The following is a 23,200-nucleotide window of genomic DNA, read 5'->3' on the forward strand; positions in this document are numbered from 1 at the left end:
ACAGTTCATCACCCCTGTGGCCCCTCATTCCTGCTTGGGTTCTGGTTGTTTAAGCAGGTGCACCCCGAGCTGTGTCCCCACCGCATATGGAGTCTTGAGAGCTGGTGTATGTGAGGCTGAGGGGAGTGTGTAGTTCCCAGTGCCCCAGACCTGGTTCCTAATGGGCTTCATTTTCTTTTTTAAGTATCTAAAATAATTTATTTAAGAATGTATTTTCTAATAATGGTGGGGATTGTTGTCAATCTCACCAGCTTGTAGTTTGCAGAATTCTTGCTTCTTTCCCTTTTGGAAATAATTCTTGCCTGGCCCCAGCAACCCCCCCACCCCATGTCCAACAACATTTGCTTTGCTAACTTCATGTACACACTGCTTTGGTTTCTGGGATTGAGTTCTTCTGGACCTAGAGATGCAGCTTCTAAAATCCACAGCTCAGGTGGGCGCATGCCCCATGGAAATGTTTCTTCTCTGCTCATCTCTTTATGTCTGCGGTTTCTGGATAACATGGTTGTTAAGTCTGATCTTTTACTTATTGGATCTATGATCTGGAGCGCTTTATCTCAGAGCTTCAGTTTCTTCTTGGGTAAAATGAGGGCAGTATCAGCATCTTCTTTGTATGATTTTGAGGGATGAGAGAAGGGTCATGGGAAGCTCTTCTAACCGGAAGTCACCAAGGACTGAACAAAGGGTGGTGATGGTGGCTTCAGCTTCCAAAGGGAAATTATTTGCTTCATTACAAAAACAAGGATGACGACCTCTCTAACGAGCCCTCCCAGTGGTGCTGGGAGCCAGGCACAGGACCTGTGAGCTAATCTGTAGATGGAGCAGGTTCTGCTGATGAGTTGTAACCTTTGTTGAACTGTATTATTCAGGGCCCAGGCTGGACACTCAGGACATTCTGGGAGCCTATAGGCTCTTTGGGGAGATGAGGTGCAGTGTGTCTTCAGTGCTAACCCTGAGCAGGGCAGAACTGTAGCACTTCTTATGTCCATGTCAGTTCTTACAACAGACACTGAAGCAGCTGCTGTTTTTCTGCTCGCTTTGTCAGATAAGGAAACTGAGGCACAGAGAGGTTAAGTCAGGAGAGTTGGTGTGCGGTGTAGGTCTGGTCTGGGTTGGGTGCCGGCCAGCTGGGAGGAGCTGACTTCTTTCCCCATGGCGATTGCTGAGTGGGTTGTGGAGGAAGAGACAGGAGGTGCTGGTGGGAGGTGGTGGGGCTGACCGTGTCCTCTGACAGGGGCCATTTATGAGAGGCCAAGCACGACCAGACGCATGGTCCTCTAGGCTTGGCAGAGCTTCTAAGGGCTTGGACACTCAGAGCCTGGGTGATGAGGGGGGTGAGGTGGGGCTACTGTGGGTATAGGAGCTGGCCCCCACCCCTGCTGCACTCCACATGCTGGGCCTGAGGGCACCACCCCAGGCATCCAGGCAGAGCTGCTTGTTCTCAGACACACGTGTTTAACAAGATTTCCAAGTCATGTTGATAAGCAAAAACACCACCTTTAAAAACATTAAACAGCTTTGGGGCGCCTGGGTGGCTCAGTCGTTAAGTGTCTGCCTTCGGCTCAGGTCATGATCCCAGGGTCCTGGGATCGAGCCCCGCATCGGGCTCCCTGCTCTGCGGGAAGCCTGCTTCTCCCTCTCCTACTCCCCCTGCTTGCGTTCCCTCTCTCGCTGTGCCTCTCTCTGTCAAATAAATAAATAAAATCTTAAAAAAAAAAACAAAAAAAAACATTAAACAGCTTTAATAAAAACAAGCAAACAGCTTTTCTTTATGATGGATTTGAACGCTGCCTGAGGCCCCCCCTTCTTGGGCCTTGTTGTCTGTCAGCCCCTCTTCCTTACCTTCTTCCTACAGGGCTGGTGGAAGCCCCTTCAGCACCAGCCCTCCCAATATCTTCCTCTTTTCTCAGCACCTCCCACCCAGGGTGGAGCTGCTTTTCTGGGGTGAAGGTTCTTTGGCCTCCTAGTCTGCATTAGGGCCATTTTTTTTTTTTTTTTTAGTTCCCTAGCCTGGGACTGTGAGTTCTGTTTTCAGAAGGATCCCCTGCTCACTCATTCTTGACTTACTTGCATCTTTCATGGGCACCTGCTGAACACCAGGGTTTGTCCTCGGGCTGTGGCCCCCAGGAACAGCAGGGCCACAGACAGACGAGAAATGCCAGGTGCTGAGGAGAAGAGGGAGACAAAGTCAGGAAGACTCCGGGCTCCAAGCAGTGCTGTCCCTCCCCTGGTCCTCTCCCTAATGGTCAGTCAGGCTTTTCCTGGAGTGGGGCTCCAGGGGGTGACCTGGACCAGCCCCTGAGGACAGAGAGGCCATAGGACTCAGATGGGATGCATGTTGCTTGGCTCCCAGTCTCCCCAGTCTCGGGTCTGGAGGAAGGGACATGGGGTGGGCGGGGTCCATTGGCTCCATTAGCAGCACCAGGTGGACCAGCCTTGCGGGGAGGTCTCAGCAGTGGGGCTGCACAGGGATGGAGCAGGTTAGGGTCCAGGTGGCTGAGATTGTGCCTCCCTTGGCTGTGCAGAGAAACTGGATGAGATCCTGGCAGCCGCCGCGGAGCCTACACTGAGGCCAGACATCGCAGACGCCGACTCAAGAGCCGCCACGGTCAAACAGCGGCCCACAAGTCGGAGGATCACCCCTGCTGAGATCAGTGTAAGTCATCCCAACAGCTGGGGGGCACAGGGAGTGGGGAGGCAGGGGGAGCATGGGGGTCGGAGTTCCATGTCCCCTGCTGGGTGTGTGTACATTTTTCTGGGGTGGAAGTCCATCATTTGGACCCTACTCTCCAGGGGTGGGGGTGAAGGACCCCGTGGCTTCTCCTCTCACACGTGGGGAAATCTCAGCCCCCAGAATGGCCACAGCTGAACATAATGCCAAGTGTTCAGTGCTCTGGCCGTGGGTTACCTCCTGCAGAGCCACACCCAGGACCACCTAGAGCACCCCAGCCCTGTGGAGGGTACAACTTAGTCTCTGTTCCCCTGCCATTCCTCTCCCTTGGCATCTTCTGGGCTACTCCCGGAGCCTCATCCACATCAACCCTATCCAGTGCTCTATGCCCAGGCCCCCACTGGCTGTGCCCCTGCTCCCTGGAGACCTCAGGGCCTGGGTCTGAGTCCTGGGTCAATGGTGCCAGCACCATTGGAATTAGTGCATGGGGTGTTTGATCTCAGGCTTAGGAGGATGGCTGGGGCTGGATGGAGAACTGGGAGCCCCAGTGTCCCAGAACCTCCGTATAACCCCCCAACTCCCACAGTCTTTGTTTGAGCGCCAGGGCCTCCCAGGCCCAGAGAAGCTGCCCGGCTCCCTGCGGAAGGGGATTCCACGGACCAAGTCTGTAGGTATGGCTGGGTTGGGGGCTGCACGGGGCCGGAAGGAATGGGGCTGGGGCTGGGGTGGATGTGGGGCTGGAGGACCCTGTCTCTCCCAACCCTTCAGCTGGGGTTTCCAGTTTCCCTCTGAGAACTGCCTCTCCCAGGTCACAGCCCAGGATTCTCCTTGTTTGTGGACATATGTGGGGTCGGTCCTTCCCCCAGTCCAGAGACACTGTGCCTAAAAGAGACCCTTGAGGCTTCCTTACTCCATCCATTGCTCCCTATCCAGAGTGCAACTCCCTATCCACCGCTCCCCATCCAGTGTGCGCACCCCCATCCACCACGCTCCCCGTCAGGTGTGCGCACCCCCATCCACCGCTCCCCGTCAGGTGTGCGCACCACTATCCACCGCTCCCCGTCTGGTGTGCGCACCCCCATCCACCGCTCCCCATCCGGTGTGCGCACCCCCCCATCCACCGCTCCCCGTCCGGTGTGCGCACCCCCATCCACCATGCTCCCCGTCCGGTGTGCGCACCCCCATCCACCATGCTCCCCGTCCGGTGTGCGCACCCCCATCCACCATGCTCCCCGTCTGGTGTGCGCACCCCCCATCCACCGCTCCCCGTCTGGTGTGCGCACCCCCATCCACCGCTCCCCGTCCGGTGTGCGCACCCCCCATCCACCGCTCCCCGTCCGGTGTGCGCACCCCCCCATCCACCGCTCCCCGTCCGGTGTGCGCACCCCCCATCCACCATGCTCCCCGTCCGGTGTGCGCACCCCCATCCACCACTCTCTGTCTAGTTGCGTGCCCCCCATCCACCACGCTCCCCATCCAGTGTGCATGTCCCCCCATCCACCACTCCCCGTCCAGTGTGTGCCCCCTCTTCCACTGCTCCCCGTGCAGTGTGCGCCCCCTCTTCTACTCCTCTTGTCCAGTGGTGCCACCTTCCTGTACCTTCCATAGATGCCAGCATCCCTGTCCCTGGGTGGTCTCCTATCCTGGCTGCTCCATCTGTAGAGTGAATAAATGTCAAGTTTCTAACCCTAGACTTACCTTCCCTTGAACCTGCCTGCCCCCCGCCCCAGGTATTGCTCTGTATCTCTCTTCTCCTTCACAGCCAATTTTCTCCAGAAGCCACCTATACTTCTTGTCTCCTGTCCCCAACCTGCTCCTCGGCCTGGGACAGGCTAGCTCCATCCATATCTAAAACAAATTGCTCCCACCAGGGTCACCAGTGGTTTCCAGGGTATTCCTTCCAGTGAACGTATGACCAGTCCCTCTCTAACCTCAACTGGCATTTGATTTTTCTGTTCCCTCCTCCATGACACTCAACTCCCCAGGGCTTTAGGACAACATTTCTTGGTTCTTCCCTCAGTTCTCAGGCTGTACCTGTTTTATCTTTAATGCCCACCCTCCCAAAACACACGTACCACACCAAATGTGGGTACTTCTAAAGGCTGTATCCTTAGTCTCTTTGCCTTCTGCACCCATCTCCTTGGGACATCATCATGCCCCACCGCTGCTGTCATACCCCACACTTAGCCATCTCTCTTGACTGGGTCATCTCACAAGCCCCACCCACTGCTCATCACTCTAGGCATCTAGTCCCTCCTCACCTGCCCACCTATCCATCCATTCACCTACAGACCTGTCCACTTGTCCATCCATCTATCCATGTACACCCCACCACACCCATCGTCTGTTCATCATCAGAGTAAACACTTACTTAGCACTTACTAGAACACTGTGTTTTATGCACACTGGTTCACTTAAGGTTTTAGTAGTCCTGTTGAGGTAATATTATTAGTACCTCTGTATTACAGATGAGGAAACAGGTAAAGAGGTAAAATGACTTGCCCAAGGTCACACAGCTGCCTTACCTGTCTTCTGGTAAGACATCAGGCCAGCCAACTGCCCAGGCCTGGCCAAAGGGGGCTTTCTGCAGAGCAAATACCACCCTACATCCCTCCGGTTGATCCGCAGTAGGCTCTTCATTGCCTTGGGTTCCTGTGGACCGCCTTCAGATCTTTCCTACTTCATCTGGGGACATTTGTCTCCATTTCACTCTTACCTGGGTGTACCAGAATTTGCTATTCTGCACCTGCCCTCACTCTGCCCAGATGGCCTGTCCCTCAGCCTAGCCCAGTGCCAGGACTGACCACCACAGGTCCAGATCTCAGTGCCTGCCCTGCAGGATGTGAGCCTCTTGGTGGAGATTCCTCCTGGACCCTCCTATGCTCAGTCCATGAGTGAGTGAGAGGGGTTCATCTTTAGTTTCCTTGCCCTGGCCTGCTGCTCATCACCAACATGTTGGCTGAGGTGTCGGATTCCCAGGGTTCTCACCCCTTGTGGCCCTGGGCACATGATTCAGTCCTTGAAACCTCAGGGTCCCGATCCATAACTTGAGGACTATCTAGTGCCTGCCTTCAAGGCTACTCTGAGGCTGATCCAGTGGGCTGTACTCCCAGGCTGAGGACAGGCAACACCTCCTGATACTGTTAGCAGACAGGTTCTGCATCTTGAAGCTGGCTCCCAGTAAATGTTTGAGAAATGCTTGCTACTATTTGTTGGGCAGAAGGGCCCACCCCACCTTGGCTGGTAACAGAACAGATTCCCCATTTCATCCCAGACAAGTGACTTGTCTTCACCCTAAGTTAGAATCTGGCATGCCAAATCTGCATCTTCTAGGAGCACAAGCTTTTCCCATGGAGTTCTCTTCTGCCTCACACGTGGGCTTATGGGTGCTCGGCAGGTGTTTATATGCTACACAGTAAATGCAGTGGGGAGGAAACCCAGAATGAACTCGGCACAAATTTCTGTGTCCAGTGGTGGGGGTGGAAGCAGACCTAAAAATGATGATGATGAATGATGATCTCAGCCTCCTTACTGGGACGCTTCTAGGTGCTCAGCCCTGTGCTGTAGGCTTTAAATGGCTCCAGCTCTGGCAGCCCCCCAACAGGGGCCAGCATTTCTCCTGAGATTAGGAAACTGACATGCCAAGAGGTTAAGGATCAGACAGTAACTGCTAATGCTAGAGTTCAAACCTCAGTCTTCCCATGAAAGCCCACCTTTGCTGTGCCCGGGGTACAAGAGCTGTCATGCAGGACAAGATGTAAACAGTGCAGTGTGGGAGGCCTGAGCTGACCACCTCGGTGGCTAAAGGAGGGGGTGGCTGGGAACAGGCCATCTACACTTTAGTGAGTTCATAAAAATGTGACCAAGCACAGAGTGAAGCCACGAATCAGTGTAGATTTCCAAGGCACTCTACCAGAGACCTGTGTGTGTCAACATGGAAGGGCCATTCATCCACTCTCCTGGGACTGGGTAACACTTGCAGCCTAACCGAACACACCTATATGGCACAGGTGTCCATACCGGGTCCACAAGGACACTTGGGAGGTCTTGCCAGGTTCTAGCCAGGCAGCAGGACAGTGAGGGCCCTGAGCATTCCAGCCCCACTCTTGCACAGACCCTAATGCTTGCACATTGAGGCAGGCAGAATGGGTATCGTTTTAAGACTATGTTACCCATGAGATAATGGAGTTTCAGAGGGGCTCAGGGCCTGGCCTGGGATCACACAGCCAATAGGGAGTAAAACTAAAACATGCATCAGGTGCTTAGTCTAAAATTCCATTTTAATTCTTCCTCCTTCCTTTTCACCCAACCTTACTGAAATTCAGCCACTAAGGTTACAACAGTGACCAGGCAGGGTCTCCCAGTCAGTCCATTTGGGTCTCTGGGATGGAGCATCTCAGGGCTTATCTTTTCACAGAGCACCTTCTCACCTGGGCACCAGCTCTCTTTGTGCCAGATGCATGGCTCAAGTGGCCACAGTCCTGCTGCCCCTTTGACTATAGTCACTGTATCACTCCTCCCTTCCTCCCATCTCTGGTTGCCACCAGGGAGCTCCCAGCAACATCTGCTTGTTCCACTTTGTGATGTGGCCTTGCTCAGTCTTGGGTGGAAGCCCTGCACCAGCCACCTACCTCTTCTCGGCAGTTCTGTCTTCACGACTGGGGATCCTTCTTTGGGCCCTCTCAGTGTGGTGGGGCTTGGGCAGGTCTTGGCCCCAACCCGGTATACCTGTCAGAGTTTGGGTCCTTTCTCAGTCTGTTGGTGGAGCCCTCCTCTACCTTGTATCTGAACTAATACCTTTCCCCAAGTCTTCCCAAGAGCCCTCCCAACCCAGCACCAGGCTTGGGGTACAGAGCCTGGGTGTCCAGAGAGGAGCCCAGGCTGGGGGCCTTGCTCAGGTTCTATGCCCTGGGCTCCACGCCTCCTCTTTTGCTCTCCAACCCCGTCCTCCCAGTCTGGTTGGCGCTTCCCGCCAATTTCTAAGGGGTTGTCTTTGCAACCCTTGCGTCTGGGACCATGGCTGCTCTCTGCAGAGGGCGGGCGCTAGAGTCTGCAAGGGCCTGGTCTCACTGGATCCCCTCTATCCGCAGGGGAGGATGAAAAGCTGGCGTCCCTGCTGGAGGGACGCTTCCCGAGGAGCACATCGATGCAAGATTCAGTGCGCGAGGGCCGTGGCATCCCGCCCCCGCCGCAGACCGCGCCGCCACCCCCCCCTGCTCCCTACTACTTCGACTCTGGGCCGCCCCCCGCCTTCTCGCCGCCGCCCCCTCCAGGCCGCGCCTACGACACGGTGCGCTCCAGCTTCAAACCCGGCCTGGAAGCGCGCCTGGGCGCTGGGGCCGCGGGCCTGTATGATTCCGGCTCGCCCCTGGGTCCGCTGCCCTACCCCGAGCGGCAGAAGCGTGCGCGTTCCATGATCATCCTGCAGGATTCTGCGCCAGAGGTGGGCGACGTCCCCCGGCCCCCTCCCGCAGCCACCCCACCAGAGCGTCCCAAGCGTCGGCCGCGGCCGCCGGGTCCCGACAGTCCCTACGCCAACCTGGGCGCCTTCAGCGCCAGCATCTTCGCGCCTTCCAAGCCTCAGCGCCGCAAGAGCCCGCTGGTGAAGCAGCTGCAGGTGGAAGATGCTCAGGAGCGCGCAGCCCTGGCTGTGGGCAGCCCTGGCCCAGTCGGTGGCAGCTTCGCCCGCGAGCCCTCCCCGACGCACCGTGGACCTCGGCCAAGCGGTCTCGACTACGGCCCTGCGGACAGCCCCGGCCTCACATTTGGTGGCCCAGGTCCAGGCAAGGACCGGCGGCTGGAGGAGCGGCGCCGCTCCACCGTGTTCCTCTCGGTGGGAGCCATCGAGGGCAGCCCTCCTAGTGCGGAACTGCCCTCCCTGCAGCCCTCCCGTTCCATCGATGAGCGCCTTCTGGGGACCGGCCCCACCGCTGGCCGTGACCTGCTCCTGCCCTCCCCCGTCTCTGCTCTGAAGCCATTGGTCAGCGGCCCAAGCCTTGGGCCTTCAGGCTCCACCTTCATCCACCCGCTCACCGGCAAACCCCTGGACCCCAGCTCCCCCCTGGCCCTCGCCCTGGCTGCCCGTGAACGGGCTCTGGCCTCCCAGGCGCCCTCCCGGTCCCCTACGCCAGTGCACAGCCCTGACGCTGACCGCCCTGGGCCTCTGTTTGTGGATGTACAGGCCCGCGACTCTGAGCGAGGGGCCCTGGCCTCCCCAGCCTTCTCCCCAAGGAGCCCGGCCTGGGTTCCTGTGCCTGCTCGCAGGGAGCCGGAGAAAGCACCCCGGGAGGAGCGTAAGTCGCCAGAGGACAAGAAGTCCATGATCCTCAGCGTCCTGGACACATCCCTGCAGCGGCCAGCTGGCCTCATCGTCGTGCACGCCACCAGCAATGGGCAGGAGCCCAGCGGTCTGGGGGCTGAAGAGGAGCGTCCGGGCACCCCAGAGCTGGCCCCGGCCCCCACACAGTCAGCAGTGGTGGCGGAGCCCCTGGCCAGTCCCCGGGCCCAGCCCCCTGGCAGCACCCCGCCAACAGACTCTGGGCCAGGCCAGGGCAGCTCGGAGGAGGAGCCAGAGCTGATATTTGCTGTGAACTTGCCGCCTGCCCAGCTGTCCTCCAGTGATGAGGAGACCAGGGAGGAGCTGGCCCGCATTGGGCTGGTGCCACCTCCTGAAGAGTTTGCCAACGGGGTCTTGCTGGCCACCCCACTTCCTGGCCCAGGTCCCTCACCCACCACGGTGCCAGGCCCGGCCTCAGGGAAGCCGAGCAGCGAGCCACCCGCTGCCCCTGAGTCTGCGGCTGACTCAGGGGTGGAGGAGGCTGACACACGCAGCTCTAGCGACCCCCACCTGGAGACCACGAGCACTATCTCCACGGTGTCCAGCATGTCCACCCTGAGCTCGGAGAGTGGGGAGCTCACTGACACCCACACCTCCTTCGCCGATGGACACACTTTTCTACTCGAGAAGCCACCAGTGCCTCCCAAGCCCAAGCTCAAGTCCCCGCTGGGGAAGGGGCCGGTGACCTTCAGGGACCCGCTGCTGAAGCAGTCCTCGGACAGTGAGCTCATGGCCCAGCAGCACCATGCCGCCTCTGCTGGGTTGGCCTCCGCTGCCGGACCTGCTCGCCCTCGCTACCTCTTCCAGAGAAGGTCCAAGCTGTGGGGGGACCCCGTGGAGAGCCGGGGGCTCCCTGGGCCCGAAGATGACAAACCAACTGTGATCAGTGAGCTCAGCTCCCGCCTGCAGCAGCTGAACAAAGACACACGCTCCTTGGGGGAAGAGCCGGTTGGTGGCCTGGGCGGTCTGCTGGACCCTGCCAAGAAGTCGCCCATCGCGGCAGCTCGGTGAGCAGGGCAGTGTGGGGAGGGTCCTGTCCCATGTCCATGGCCCCATGTGTTCTTCCTCTTGTGCATCCACAGTTTCCTCTGTTCTTCTTCCACAGTCCATTCTATCCCATTCCTTACCTGTCCATGGCATCCCTCCCTGTCCACTTCTGTCCTTTTTATTCGCCCTTGCTGTCTGTCTGAGACAGAAGTCTCTCTCAGGGATCTGAAATATCAGGGCTGCTGTTCTCTCCATCCCTGTTGGTGCTGGGAATGGGAGCTGGGCACCCATGAGAGACCCAGGCAGGGCATGAGCACCTCCCCAACCCTCCTGGAGACTCCCTGCCTCGGGTTCATGTGGGCTCTCACTCTTTTGCTCCTGACCAAAGCTGCCTCTACTCTTAAGGGTTGTTCTGTGGTCCATTCTGGAGTTGCCACCCCCCCCACCCCTGCCTTGTGGCGATACGGCTGGTGCCACCATTCCTGTAGCTGCCTCCTGCCTTGCTTCCTTTTGAGGCTTAGAGTACATGGACTCCTTTTCCTTTTGGGGCCCACCACCAACTTCCTGTTTTCTGTCTCTCAGCTCTGCCTCAGTGTCCCTTAAACACAGATTCCAGTGTATGATTTTCCAAGTGCATTTAGAAGCCATCCTTCGGTGGAAGTCACGCCACCTCTGCACCCTCCATCTGCCCTCTCGCTTTTTCCGTACCTTCCCTGTCTGTCTGTCTGTCTTCTCTTCCCACCTCCTACCAGGGTGGGGACTTGAGCAGGGTAGGGGCTGAGCAAGGGGCTGGGGTGCTGTTCTGGTAGAGCTGCCAGAGCCCCTGGGCTGATCCCTTGGATATTTCCTCGAGGACCCCATTCCCAAGGCTCTGCTCCTGAAGGGGATCCCCCTCGGGCCTGTGGGCTCCATGGATACACGGGAGAACTGGTTCCTGCCCACGGTGCTGGTCTGAGGCAGAGCTGGTCACCCCCTGGCTGGCCCTTGTCTGCCCTCTTCAAGCTGCCTTTGCCTTCTGTGCCTCTTAGGCCTTCCTCACTCTTCTGGCTTTGTGGGGGAGTGTGTGGGGTGCTACCGCCTGGCCCCTCCTTCTTGCTCCCTGAAGACTAGCCTAGTGGGCCCTTTCCTGTCGTCATTGGAAGGCACAGTTCACAAAGCAGTGAAGGGTTCAGGTCTTACAAAGGCTTGTCTGATTTACCTTCTTCCAGTTAAGGACTCAAAAGATAAGTTGGGGCTTGGGAAGCTCATGGTGCCTCTCCTAAGTAGTCCAGGAATGTTGTCCTTCAGCTTCTGTCATCTCAGGGGCTTGCTCTGGGGCCCTCTCCCCTTTTTGCCTCTTCTAACTCCCAGCTGAATGTGAAAGCCCACTGTCCAGCAAGGCAATGCTGAAAGTGCCCTGAGAGTAGGCATGGGTATGTCCAGGGGTGTCTGTTTGGGATGAGCAGCCCGGATCCTAGGCCTCTGCAGGACCTGACCCCCTGAGGGTGGGGGTTCCCTGACCCACCCTCGACCAGCCCCCATCTTCATCTCTGCTTCTCCTCCCTTGCCCGGCCCTCCATTCCTCTGTGTCCCGATGAACATCAAAGCCATTTAAAGTGGGCAGCACAGGGCCTGGTACAGTGTAGGCCCGCAATAAACATTTGCTGAACAGATGAAAAGAACTAAGCTAAATGCAAGCACTGTCTTTTGTGATTTGAAATCTAGGGAGGTGGCTTAAGACAAATACCACCGAAGGACAGACGCATGATTCAGATTTACTGGTTGCCGAACCCCATGATCAGGCTCAGGTGAGCCCGGGTCGTGTCATTTGCTCTGCTGGCTCCCACGGGCAGCTGGGCATCCTCAGCATTTCTCCTCTGTCAGGGAAAGGGTCTCTTGTTCCATGGCTCTGGGTTGCACCAGGACACTGTGTTTGTTTTCTTTTTTGGATGTGGGATGGGGAAGGGTGGGACCCGCAGTAGCAAACTTTACATCCCATCTATTCCACGGGTCCACTGGAAAATGAGCCTCTTTCACTCAGTAGTTCTTGCAAAACTCCAGCCTCTGACTGGCTTCATGTGGGTCCCCTGCTTTCCTCTGAGTGAATCACTGGGGTCAGGGAGATGTAAGGCTGCCATTGGCCAGGCCTGAGTCATCTCTCTCCTAGGAGCCAGGGCATGGGGTCACCCCACCTAGCAAACAGGTGCTGAGAGTGAGGGAGGGTGGTTCTTCAGAGGAGAATCAAGTATTGTTACCAGGGTTCCAGATGCCAGATGACCTAAAACACATGTCCCCTGTGACATGGCCCTTCCCAACTTCAGCAGCTTGCTTAATTCCCCGGCATCAGCTTGGAGTCAGAGGACCCTGGATTTCAACTCTCAGCTAGCTCCATCTGGGCTCTGTAGTCTTGGACCAGCCCCTTCTGTGAACGTCAGTCCTTCCCGTGTGAGATGATGAGGGTGACACCTTGAAGCACTGAGCTCAGGCCTGCAGCATGGTGGGTTCTCACTATGTGTGCACTCAGCCAGGCCCTTTGTGGGAAATAAGAGTGCCAGATACCAGGGGCGCCTGGGTGGCTCAGTTGTTTGGGCATCCAACTCTTGACTTCAGCTCAGGTCATGATCTCGGGGTTGTGGGATCGAGCCCCGTGTCGGACGCTGCGTTCAGTGGGGAGTCTGCTGGAGATTCTCCCTCTGCCCCTTCCCCGACTCTCTCTCTCTCTCAAATAAATAATTTTTTTAAAAAAAGAATGCCAGATATTGCACTAGAAAACATCAGGTCATATTATTTCACCTCTACAGCCATTCTGTTAGATGGACAATAGTATAATCTCCATTTTCCAGACAATAAAACTAAGGTTCTGTTGCAGCCAGCAAGTGGTGGTATCTGTCTGGCCCCAGCCCCAGTCTCTGTTCACTGTAATCCAGAGCCTCTGTTGTTAAACCCCTTCTGGTGACAGACACTGGGTTTCTGTGCAGTAATCCCCTCTCATAGAAATGCACACTTGTTCATTCGTTAGACGACCCCTGTATTTATCAGTCTTGTGTATCACAAATAGCGTGTGTATTCTGAAGTCACTCATCCTTGAGTCCTCACAGTGCTACCTGATCAGTCCGGCCTCACTGAGCCATCCCTCTGCCCTGCCTTCCCATTTCCGCTTCCCTCTGCACTCCTTTCTGCTCCCATTCATACTTCCTTTCTCCCTCTGTGCTGCCCCTCCTGCCCTCAGACCTGAGTGAAACCACGGCCCTCTGGAGTGGGCCCCACTGCCCACCCTTGACTTCTGGCTCCAGGCAGGGGGCTGGGCAGGGGATGCTGTGGCCACGTGGAGTTGGCCCTCCATGTGGCTGGCGGGGGCTGTGGTGCCTGCCCAGGCTGCTGGGCAGCTCTTGTTCCGCAGCTCGCTGTGGCTAGAATCCAGAGCTCACCTCTCATTTCGTGATGAACTGCTAGTGATACTGCCTCTTAGAGGAATGTTCCAAGTCCTGACATTGGGGTGGGGCTGCCTCCTCCCCAGGACCATTCCTGGCATAATAGCCTTGGCCACCTGGAGGGCCACACCTCTGAGCCTTGCCCCTGGTCCCTGGGTTCCCTTGATTTCACCTCCAGGCCTGTCCCTCTCTTCACCTGATGGACATCACAGGAGAGTAAACACCCCCTTCTGCTCACTTCCCCGCTGACAGCCCTGATGCCCTGTAGCCCCAAGACACACTGCAGCCTAAGCTCTTCTCGGGCAACGGAAGCTGCCCTGTGTGCCACAGATTTGAAGCTCAGGAACTTGAAATGATTGGCTCTTCTGTACTGGGGCTTCTTTCTGGGTGGAAGGTCCAGGACCTCTGGCTTTTTGGAACATCGATCCCAGACCATCCACCTGTTCTACACTTCCAGTTTTGGGTCTAGCCCTGGTTATAGACAGAACATCTGTCTTCTCAGAGCCCCACTGTGGTCTTTGAGGCCCACATGTGCACCCAACTCCATTTGTCTTCCACGCTCCACTGGTGGATTGGAATCCTGCATGTGGTCTGAAGTCCATGGTGGCTCTGAGCACCACAGGGACACTGAGTTCCACTGTGGCTCCCAGTTTTACATCTGTCTGACCCGCACATCAGGTTTTACTGAGAAAGGTTCATGGAGACATAGCTTTGGAAATACAAAGTGAAGGGGTATCTGTCCTGCACACTTCTTACCCCTCTGATGTGCTTTTGCCTTGGCCTCACACCTGTCAGGTCTCAGCTCCTTCGGTAGATCACTAATTAGTGTCTTGCAGAAGACACACTCTCCTACGATGGGGGTAGAAACCCTGCTCTGGTGACCTTCTGTGGGCCCTGTTCGGCTAACACGTTTGGCAGGGATCTGGGTACAACCCTGTGTGACTGCAGGTGTTTCGAGGCCAGCTGGGCTTCTTCTGGGACCTGGGCTGACACCTGTTGTGTGATGGCCGGTGCAGGGGCACTGGGGCCAGGATATGCTTTGTCCTCGCAGGTCCCACGGAGCTCGGTCACATGCTTCAGGAGCCCTGAACTCTGCTGGGAGAGCAGGAAGGGCTCACAGATGAGGGGATGGAGGGACATCTGGAGTGTGTTGAGGTCAGAGCTGTGAGTGGATATGGGCAGTGAGAAGGCAAAAGGCTGGAGATGCCACGACCAGAGAGTGCGCTTCGAAGCTTACAAGTTGTATCTAGTTTTGTGCTGCTGTTGAGCATTCTCTCCCTGAATGGGGCTCCCAGACTGTAAACGCCCCCAGGCCCAGACCTGCCCTGCATGAGTGCAGTGGCAGGAGGCCCGAGACAGAGGCCAGGACCAGAGCTTGGGCTTCGTCTCGTCTCTTGGCACCAATGGGCCAACGAGCAGTCAGGCCTGGGAGAGACATGTCAAATTATTTTTGTTTGATGATATTTTTTTTCAGTGTAAGTTGTATTCCTGGCTTTGTGCTAAGTACTAGGAGTCAAGGAGGGCAGTTAGGAAATGAGGTGAGAGGTCCTGAGTGAGACCGTGAAATGACTGGACCCTGAGGTGGCTGGGGGGATGAGGATGAAGACCTTGGTTAATGCTAGGAGCCCTCCAGGTGAAAAGAAGGAGGAGCTGATGGTGGCTCCCAGGTCCCTGGTGTGGGGAGGATTGGGGGAAGGGAGAGCATGTTTGGCGGCCCTCGTAGAGGTCTGGAGCTCGGAGGAGATTAGCTGGGCCTCACATGTAGCATTTTTGCACCCATCAGCCATAGCCAAGGGTGGGAGTAGACCACATGGCCCAGGGGAAAGTGGGAACCAAAAGGAGAACCCACAAAACCCATCTGGGAAGGAAGGGGTGGAGGAAGGTCAGCAAGGGGTCCTGCTACTGCCTTGGTAACTGCAGGTGTGTGTGTGTGTGTGTGTGTGTGCGTGCGTGCGTGTGTGTGTGTGTGTGTATGGGGGGGATCAAGGCCAGACCTCAGTGGCTGAAGAGTCACGAGGCAGCGAGACAGTACATTCAGACGTTGGTGGAAGAGACGTCCGGGGCCATGGAGCCTTGCTGAGCCATCTGGAGGAGGCTGCCGACAGCATTCAGGGGTGCCTGGTGAGGTACCGTTTGTTAGAGGGTGGGTAGCCCAGAAGCCCTCTGGAGGCTGGCGGGTGCTGTGATGTGGCCATGCCATGACTGGGGCCTGGCTGGGGAGGTGGTCAGACAGCTGACAGCGGCGATGGACAGTGACGGGTGTGCAGAAAGGCGTGGAAACCTGGCCATGGATGCTGCTGGGATTCCTGCCCAGGGGATGATGTGAGCAGTTCCCTTTTCCCCAAAAGGAAGGGGAGGGGCAGGCACCTGGGCCATGGGGACCTCTCGGCCACACCCTGCTGTGTCCTGGGGCCTTGAGAGTGCACAGACTTCCTTAGGCTCTTCTTCTAGGCCTCCTGCGTGTCCAGCATGCCTGGGCACCCTTAGGACTGGCTCTCTCTCCCCACTCCCAGCCCGGTGGAATATGGCACTTCAGTGCCTCACTCACGGCACCTCCTGGCATCAGCCATATTCTCTGGCAGGTGCTCCTCTCCTTGCACCCAGCTCCTCTCCTCAGGAGGTCTCCTCAGGAGCTGCTAGAGCCAGCTCACCCCTCTGCCAGGCAGGAAGGCTCCAGCACTGGCCAGAAAGGCCTCCTGGAACCCAGACCCTGCTCTGGGCTCAGGCCAAGCCTCTCCATTGCACTACCCAGCACCCACCCTGTTCTCTCTGCCTTCACAGCTTGGCTGTGGTCCTGCCAACTTTTCAATATGCTTCTGTCACACCCGAGGCTGCAGGCACACCCACATGGTTCCACTGAAACTTGGCCCTTGGGGCAGGGCTAGGCAGGATTCCCTCCTGGGATGCAGGGCCTTAGGCTAAGGTCATTGTGTGAGGGCCATAGTGGGGCTATCTGGGCACCATTCCCTCAGCATCTTACCCAGCACTGCCCCGCCCCCCTCTCCCTAGCAATCACCACCACCTGGGCACCCACCACCCCCCTGCAACATTCCCTTGGGTATCCTCCCCCTCTCCCTTCACTGCTGCCCTACTTTGCCCCAAAGCCCAGGTGGTGCCAGGGAGGACAGGTGTGGGAGCAGGGAGGGTTTCTTCTGGTTGGTGCCTGTTCCCTGAGCCCACCCCAGGTGTCCTTAGGAGCTCCTCTCCATTGGGGGTCGGGTCGGGGGGAGGCCTGGTCTAGTCTCTTCAAGAGGCTCTGCTGTGGGTCTGAGTGATTGGGAGGAGGCATCAGGGACAGAGGCTGAGGAGAGAAGCCAGTGGAAGGTGAGGGAAGTTGGAAATTGGAACCGAGGTTGAGTGGGAGAGACAGACCGAGCTGGATCTCCAGGGAGAGGCTGACCTTGCACAGGTGGGAGAAGAAAAGACAAAACCTACACTTAGGGGAGGAAGGATGCTGAAGGAGCCCTGTGCCGTATGGGACTGGCACCAGTCAGGATAGCACAGAGGTGGATGGGGGAACCCAGAGGAGGGTCCTTAGCCCAGCTTAGGCAGGGGCAGGGAGAGGGAGGTGGGATGGCAGCTGGAGAGAGGCCGGGCAGACCGCAGAGAGTGTAAGGGGACGTGAAGTGTCACCAAGTGCCAAGTGTCTGCTGAGCACTTGCCTCACAGCGTTCCAAGTAAAGCCAGTGGATGGGCTCCACTCTGATCTGCCCGTCACAAACGAGAAAATAGGTCACACAAGCAGACCAGGAGTCCACCCAGATCTACCCAAGTCTGGCCTGCAATTCCCTCTCCCCAGCGGCTCCAGGTTGGCTCCCTTCCATCGCACCTGAGCTCCTCCCCCAGTGGGTGTCTGGCCAGGGAGACCTGTACCTGGCTGCCACACTGTAGTTGTGACTATGGGCCATGTGCCTGCCGCGTGGGCCTGGGCTGCTAACACTCTCTCTCATTGCTCTCTCCCGCCCATCTGCATGTGGCTGTTCTGTCTAGCTGCGCGGTGGTCCCGAGCGCCGGCTGTGTAAGTGAGCATGCCCATCCCATGCCTCTCACGGCCACCCTGCTCTCTGCTCTGCTTGGCTTCGTGGGGCTTCTGTCCCACTGACAGCCCCCCGAGGCTTCCCCTGGGCACAACTGGGGATAAGAACGGAAAGGAGTGGGGGTGGGATGAGGGAGTGGGTCTTCTCTGGAGGTCCTCCCAGGTCGGCCTCCCACTGTGGCCGTGCTGGAGAGGGGCTGCAGGTCTGGGGTCCTGGCAGGTGCTGCTGGGTAGTGAGGCACCATCTGTGTGTGTGTGTGTGTGTGTGTGTGTGTGCACACGTGCTGCTGCGTCTGTCACGAGCAGTCCCCTGTCCTTCCTGCCGCTCCGCTGCATGTCTGTGGCACGTGTGGGCGCTCCTGCGGCTGTAGCGTGCTGTCCTGCGCAGGGGGGCCGGGTGTCACGGGCATGCGCTGCCTCACACCTGTCCTGCGCATGCAGCTGCTCTGCGTGGGCATGAATGCGGCCTGGTGTCCGTCTCTGACTCATGGGCTTGGTCAGTCTGTGCAACCACCAGCCTTTACCACCACTCAGCCATCCCTGAAGCCCGCCCAGGTTTCTCTGGCTTTCCTCAGGAGAGCAGAGCTGTGTGTGGGAGTGGTGAGGGGCAGTGCCAGAGTCTTACCCTCCAGGGCATGGGTGGATGGGGCAGTGCCCAGAGCCAGTGTCGGAGGCTGTCAGGGATGGGGCAGTCTTCCCTTTGCCGTGAAAGGCTGCGTCTCCTCTGGTGGGCTGCTCTGGGAGGCCCCATGGAGCGAAGGGGGCCACTGGTTTTACTTTATCCCCCAGCAGGGCCCTGGCTCTGACCCTGGGGGCCAAACAAAATGGCCGCCGTAATCCTCGGAGCCCACCGTCTTTCTTCCGGTGGCCCTAAGGCTACCCAGCCCCCAGCGTCCTCCCGGCCAGCGGCCCCGCTCCCCTCCGCCTGTCCCTGCGTCTCCTGGCGCCCACCCACCCTCCAGCCCCAGTACCCAACCCCAAGCTCCGCCCCCAGCGTCCTGCTGGCCACCGGCCCCGCTCCCCTCCGCCTGTCCCCGCGTCTCCTGGCGCCCACCCACCCTCCAGCCCCAGTACCCAACCCCAAGCTCCGCCCCCAGCGTCCTGCTGGCCACCGGCCCCGCTCCCCTCCGCCTGTCCCCGCGTCTCCTGGCGCCCACCCACCCTCCAGCCCCAGTACCCAACCCCAAGCTCCGCCCCCAGCGACCTGCTGGCCACCGGCCCCGCTCCCCTCCGCCTGTCCCCGCGTCTCCTGGCGCCCCTCACCTGGCCTTGACCCCCTCTCCCTCCGCAGGCTCTTCAGCAGCCTCGGTGAGCTGAGCTCCATCTCAGCGCAGCGCAGCCCCGGGGGCCCGGGCGGCGGGGCCTCCTACCCGGTGCGGCCCGGCGGCCGCTACCCCGTGGCGCGGCGCGCCCCGAGCCCAGTGAAGCCCGCGTCGCTGGAGCGGGTGGAGGGGCTGGGGGCGGGCGCGGGGGGCGCGGGGCGGCCCTTCGGCCTCACGCCTCCCACCATCCTCAAGTCGTCCAGCCTCTCCATCCCGCACGAGCCGAAGGAGGTGCGCTTTGTGGTGCGCAGCGTGAGCGCACGCAGCCGCTCGCCCTCGCCGTCGCCGCTGCCCTCGCCAGCGCCTGGCCCCGGCCCCGGCCCCGGCCCCGGGGCCCCCGGCCCGCGCCGGCCCTTCCAACAAAAGCCGCTGCAGCTCTGGAGCAAGTTCGACGTGGGCGACTGGCTGGAGAGCATCCACTTGGGCGAGCACCGCGACCGCTTCGAGGACCACGAAATCGAGGGCGCGCACCTGCCGGCGCTCACCAAGGACGACTTCGTGGAGCTGGGCGTCACGCGCGTGGGCCACCGCATGAACATCGAGCGCGCGCTCAGGCAGCTGGACGGCAGCTGACGCCCCCTCCCCACGCCCCAGCCGCGCCCTGCCGGCAGGGCCCCCCACCCCCACCCCCGGGCCGCGGGCTCGGCCCGCCCCCCACAACGGCGCCCGGGCCAGGAATGTTGCATGAATCGTCCTGTTTGCTGTTGCTCGGAGACTTGCCCTGTACATTGCTTAGTGCCCTCCCCGGCCGGCGAGTCCCACCCAGCACACGGTCAGGAAGGGCGAGGGCCAGGGAGGCTGGAGCGGGAGAGAGTTGGGGGTGGGGTGCTCCGGCCTGACCATCTCCCGCACAGCTCCTGGTGGCTACTCTCCCAGAGGGGGGGAACTAGTCCAGCATGCGAGGTCAGGACACACCTTGGTGACTCGGGGGGAGGGGGGAGACTTGGGGTTCTCGGTTGGGGGCCTAGGAGCCCCCCTGTTTTGCATATTTTAATCCACTCTATATTTGGAACGAGAAAAGGAACAAATATCTCTGTCCTTAATAGCTTCCCTTCCACTCCCCTACAGCCCCCCACTGGTTCCGCTGCTGCTGCCCAGTCTTCCATCTCTGGCCCCTCACTGCCACTGCCACCCCACATGGGGCGGGGGACGCTCCAGCTGGTCTGGGGTTGGCCAGGGTCCTAGTAGCCCGCCCGGGGGCCCCGGCTCGGCCCTCTCCCCTCGCTGAGCTGTAGTGTGCCCCACCGACCCTTCAGGTGCTGCGTGGAGGAGGGGCGGCAGGCAGCGAGTCCTGCTGGGCACTAGCAAGGTCAGGTGGCCTGGGAGACCATTGCCCTGGGGAGGAGCAGAGCCCTGGCTTCCGCCCCCCAGCCAAGTCCCTCACAGGGCCCCTTCCCAGGAGGGGTCTAGCCTCCTCCCCACACTGTTGGGCAACCACAGCAGAGAAGCCTCCCTGCCTCAGACCCCAAAGTCTCCTGTTCCTGCCCTGTGTGTGCGCACATGTGCGAGTGTGTGAAGCTCTGGGTGCGGCTGAGTGCATCGGAACCCTGTGTGTGCCCGATTGGAGCGAGGTCCCCAGGGTCCACTCTGGAATAGTGTGGGGGTTTCAGCAGTGTGCAGCGGGTGCATGTATGGCTATGTGCCTATGAAAGCACCCCATCTCCACTTCCAAAGAAAGTCAGAGGCACCCTAGGACCTGCTGTTTGCCCAGCCTGTCCTTCCAGAGCCTCCTCTAGCCTGAGCAGGCCTCCTTGGTGAAGCTCTGCTGCTGGGACAGGCTCCCAAGGGCCCTTGGAGGCAGTGCCCTCCCCCCCCAACCTTGGGCTTCTGGGGGGATCATAGAGGACCCCTAGAGTCAGGCCACTGCAAGCCCTGGGGAGAGGCAAATACCCCAGAGGACACCCCAGCCCCCCTTACTGTGACTCCTCACACTCAGCAATGACCTGTGGGGTGGGGGGCCCTGGGACGTTTTTAAACCTAGGGTTTGGAGTCTGGACTAAGCTCCATCCACGTCACTCACAAGTTTCTGTTTATATTTCTAGCTTTTTTTAATAAAAAAAAAAAAAAACAGAAAACTGAAGTTTTCACAGCCCAGGGGCCTGGCACGCCGGTCTGTGCCCGCCTGCCCCGCCCTGGCCCGCCGGCCCCATTCCCTGGGCAGAGTCACACGCAGTAACCCCTTCACCAACAGGCCAGGTCACACACAGCAGCAGTCACTGTAACAGACTGCCACGTACACACTCGGCCTCACACTCACCTGTGGGTTTTTGGTTCCGTTCAATTTGGGTTTTTAACTTTACAGGGTCAGTTCTGCTTCACCCCTCCTTTTGTATGGAGTTCCATCCAGGGGATTTCACCCCTGCTCCACTCCTGAGGCCTCCTGACCCTGATGTTGTGATACACCCCACAGAGATCTATGTTTCTTATATTATTATTATTGATAATAATTATTATAATATTATTATGTAATAAATTTATAAGAAATGAAATTTCTCAGTTGCCTGTTTGAAGAATTCTTAGGAGCACAAACTGCTGTCCCTTGGACAAACCTCCTTGGCCTTGCCACGAGTATTCAACCGCATGAACTGGTGACTCCCAGATCCTTGTCTCTGACCCAGTGTCCACAGGCCAGGCTTCTCGCATCCCTTCCGGACTGCTGCTGGACCTCAGCCTGCGCTTCCCGAGCTGGAAGCTTTTCTGTCTGCTCATCAGCTCACGGAGGAGCCGTCCTGGCCTAGAAGTCCGGTTGCCCTCTGTGGCCCCTGCCGCCCCCCTCCTCCCCTCCGTGTGCCTTTCTTCCTGAATTCTGTTGCTCCTCGTTGAACCCTCTCTGTCCCAGCTGTCTCGCCCCCGCGGCTACTGCCCTTGTTCAGGCTTTCCTTCTCCCCTCTGAGCTGACAGTCACGTGAGCAGCCCGCTACTACCAGCCAGTGGTGTGGCACGTCTGCTGTGGCCCCTGGTGGGGCGTGGTCCGCCCACAGGAAGGGCAGAGGCGCCTCCGCGGGTGGAAGGAGGGTTCACAGTGTGGTGAGTGGGTGGACATTTTCCCGCAGAGCGGGCCCAGGAGGCGCAGCGGGAGCCGAGAGCGGGCTGGGGCGGCAGTGATCCGCCGGCAGACACGTCAGGCACGTCACAGGGCGAGGTCTTGGGAGGGCCGGGGCCTGCAGAGCCTGGCTGCGCTGGGTCAAGGTGGGGATCAGATAGGACATGGTGGTAAGTGTGGACCTTCACTAGGGTTATTGCTGGGTCAGGGGTGGGGCCAGTGGGAGCCGCCACCAGGAAAGTGAAGATCCCAGAGGGAGCCAAGTGGGTGGAAGAGGGATGGACTCCAGTGTCTTCACTGAGAAGAGGTGGGGGCAGGCAGAGGTGGTCTGAGGGAGCAAGGGCGGGTCTGGGCGGCCTGGTAGGGAATGGTGAAGGCCCTGGGAGGCTCGGATCTGGAAAGCCCCACAATTTCAAATTTCCAACTTTTTCAAATTTTTCATTTGCACTTTCAACTGTGTTCATCAAACAGAAGAGGCCATGAAGGAAGTCAGGACATAGCGACCTGGCAGGGGGGGTGGTCTAAGTGTAGGGGTGCAGGCGGGACCCTGACTTGCTCTGGGCCTGAGCCTGTGCTGGCAGTAGGGGACAGGCATCCTCTGAGTTGCACGTGGAGCCCTAGGTCGCTCTGGGCCTGGGTCAGAGCTTGGGGTAAGTACAGCTTTTCAACAGAAGAAAGGAAGAGCAAGGGCAGAGGCAGCAAGCCTTCCATGGAAACGGCAACACCCACTCTGGCTCGCAAGAGATTTGGGGGAGAAGATGAATGTCTCCCCATGCCTCAGAGGACGAGTCAGAACCTTCACCACCTGCGAGAGAAGATGTGGCAGAGGAAATCGTAGGTTCAGGGCTGGGGGAGCTGAAGCCCCAAGCACTTCAGGGCAAAGACATTCTCACTTAGGGCTGAGGTCTCCTCATGGCCTAAGGATGTCCTTTTGGGGCCGCCAAGCAACTCACCAACACTCTTTCTAGAGCCTGGAGTAGAGGCTGTAGCCCTAACTTCCCCTCACCCCAGCCACCCCTGCCCGAGATCCTGTGGACAACTTGGGCTGGATGCATGGACAAGGTGTCTCCTCTGCAGAGGGCCTCGCTGAAGAGGGGTGAGGGATCAGGGTGAGGAAAGATGGTGTGGGAGTAGGACTGGTCAGGTGGGCGGGGTAGGGGTTCGGAAGTGAGGAGCAGGAAGCAGGCTGGGGGTAAGCAGGTGGGCATATGGGAGTGGGAATGGAGGAGGGCAAGGAGGGAGCTGAGGTGGAGGGGGGTGGGGATGGGGGGAACCCCTCATCCTGCTCCCTGTGCTGGGAGCTTCACCTCGGCCTGAGTCAAGCCCCCCGTAGCCATTGGGACCGCATCCTCTGGGCCCAGAGTCCTAACTGTCCAGTACTTTCCTACCTCTCT

General features: G+C 58.7%; 1 protein-coding gene across 5 annotated transcripts in view; it reads left to right on the forward strand.

Annotated features, from left to right (window-relative positions):
• Positions 1–20,838, forward strand: part of SHANK3 (SH3 and multiple ankyrin repeat domains 3) — a 52,234-nt gene extending 31,396 nt beyond the window's left edge. For 3 of the 5 annotated variants that reach the window (XM_078076822.1, XM_078076823.1, XM_078076825.1), the window contains 4 exons: positions 2,526–2,656; positions 3,258–3,342; positions 7,762–10,015; positions 18,733–20,838. In XM_078076822.1, the coding sequence (XP_077932948.1) occupies positions 2,526–2,656; positions 3,258–3,342; positions 7,762–10,015; positions 18,733–19,336 (3,074 nt within the window). In that variant the 3' untranslated portion in view covers positions 19,337–20,838. Of the gene's footprint in view, positions 1–2,525; positions 2,657–3,257; positions 3,343–7,761; positions 10,016–11,699; positions 17,375–17,395; positions 17,424–18,732 lie in introns of those variants that run through there. The other 2 variants (XM_078076824.1, XM_078076826.1) reach the window with 2 other exon arrangements.
• Positions 20,839–23,200: the final 2,362 nt, after the last annotated feature.

The sequence above is a fragment of the Halichoerus grypus genome, chromosome 6 (genome assembly GCF_964656455.1).
Source record: "Halichoerus grypus chromosome 6, mHalGry1.hap1.1, whole genome shotgun sequence".
Lineage (NCBI taxonomy): Eukaryota > Metazoa > Chordata > Mammalia > Carnivora > Phocidae > Halichoerus > Halichoerus grypus.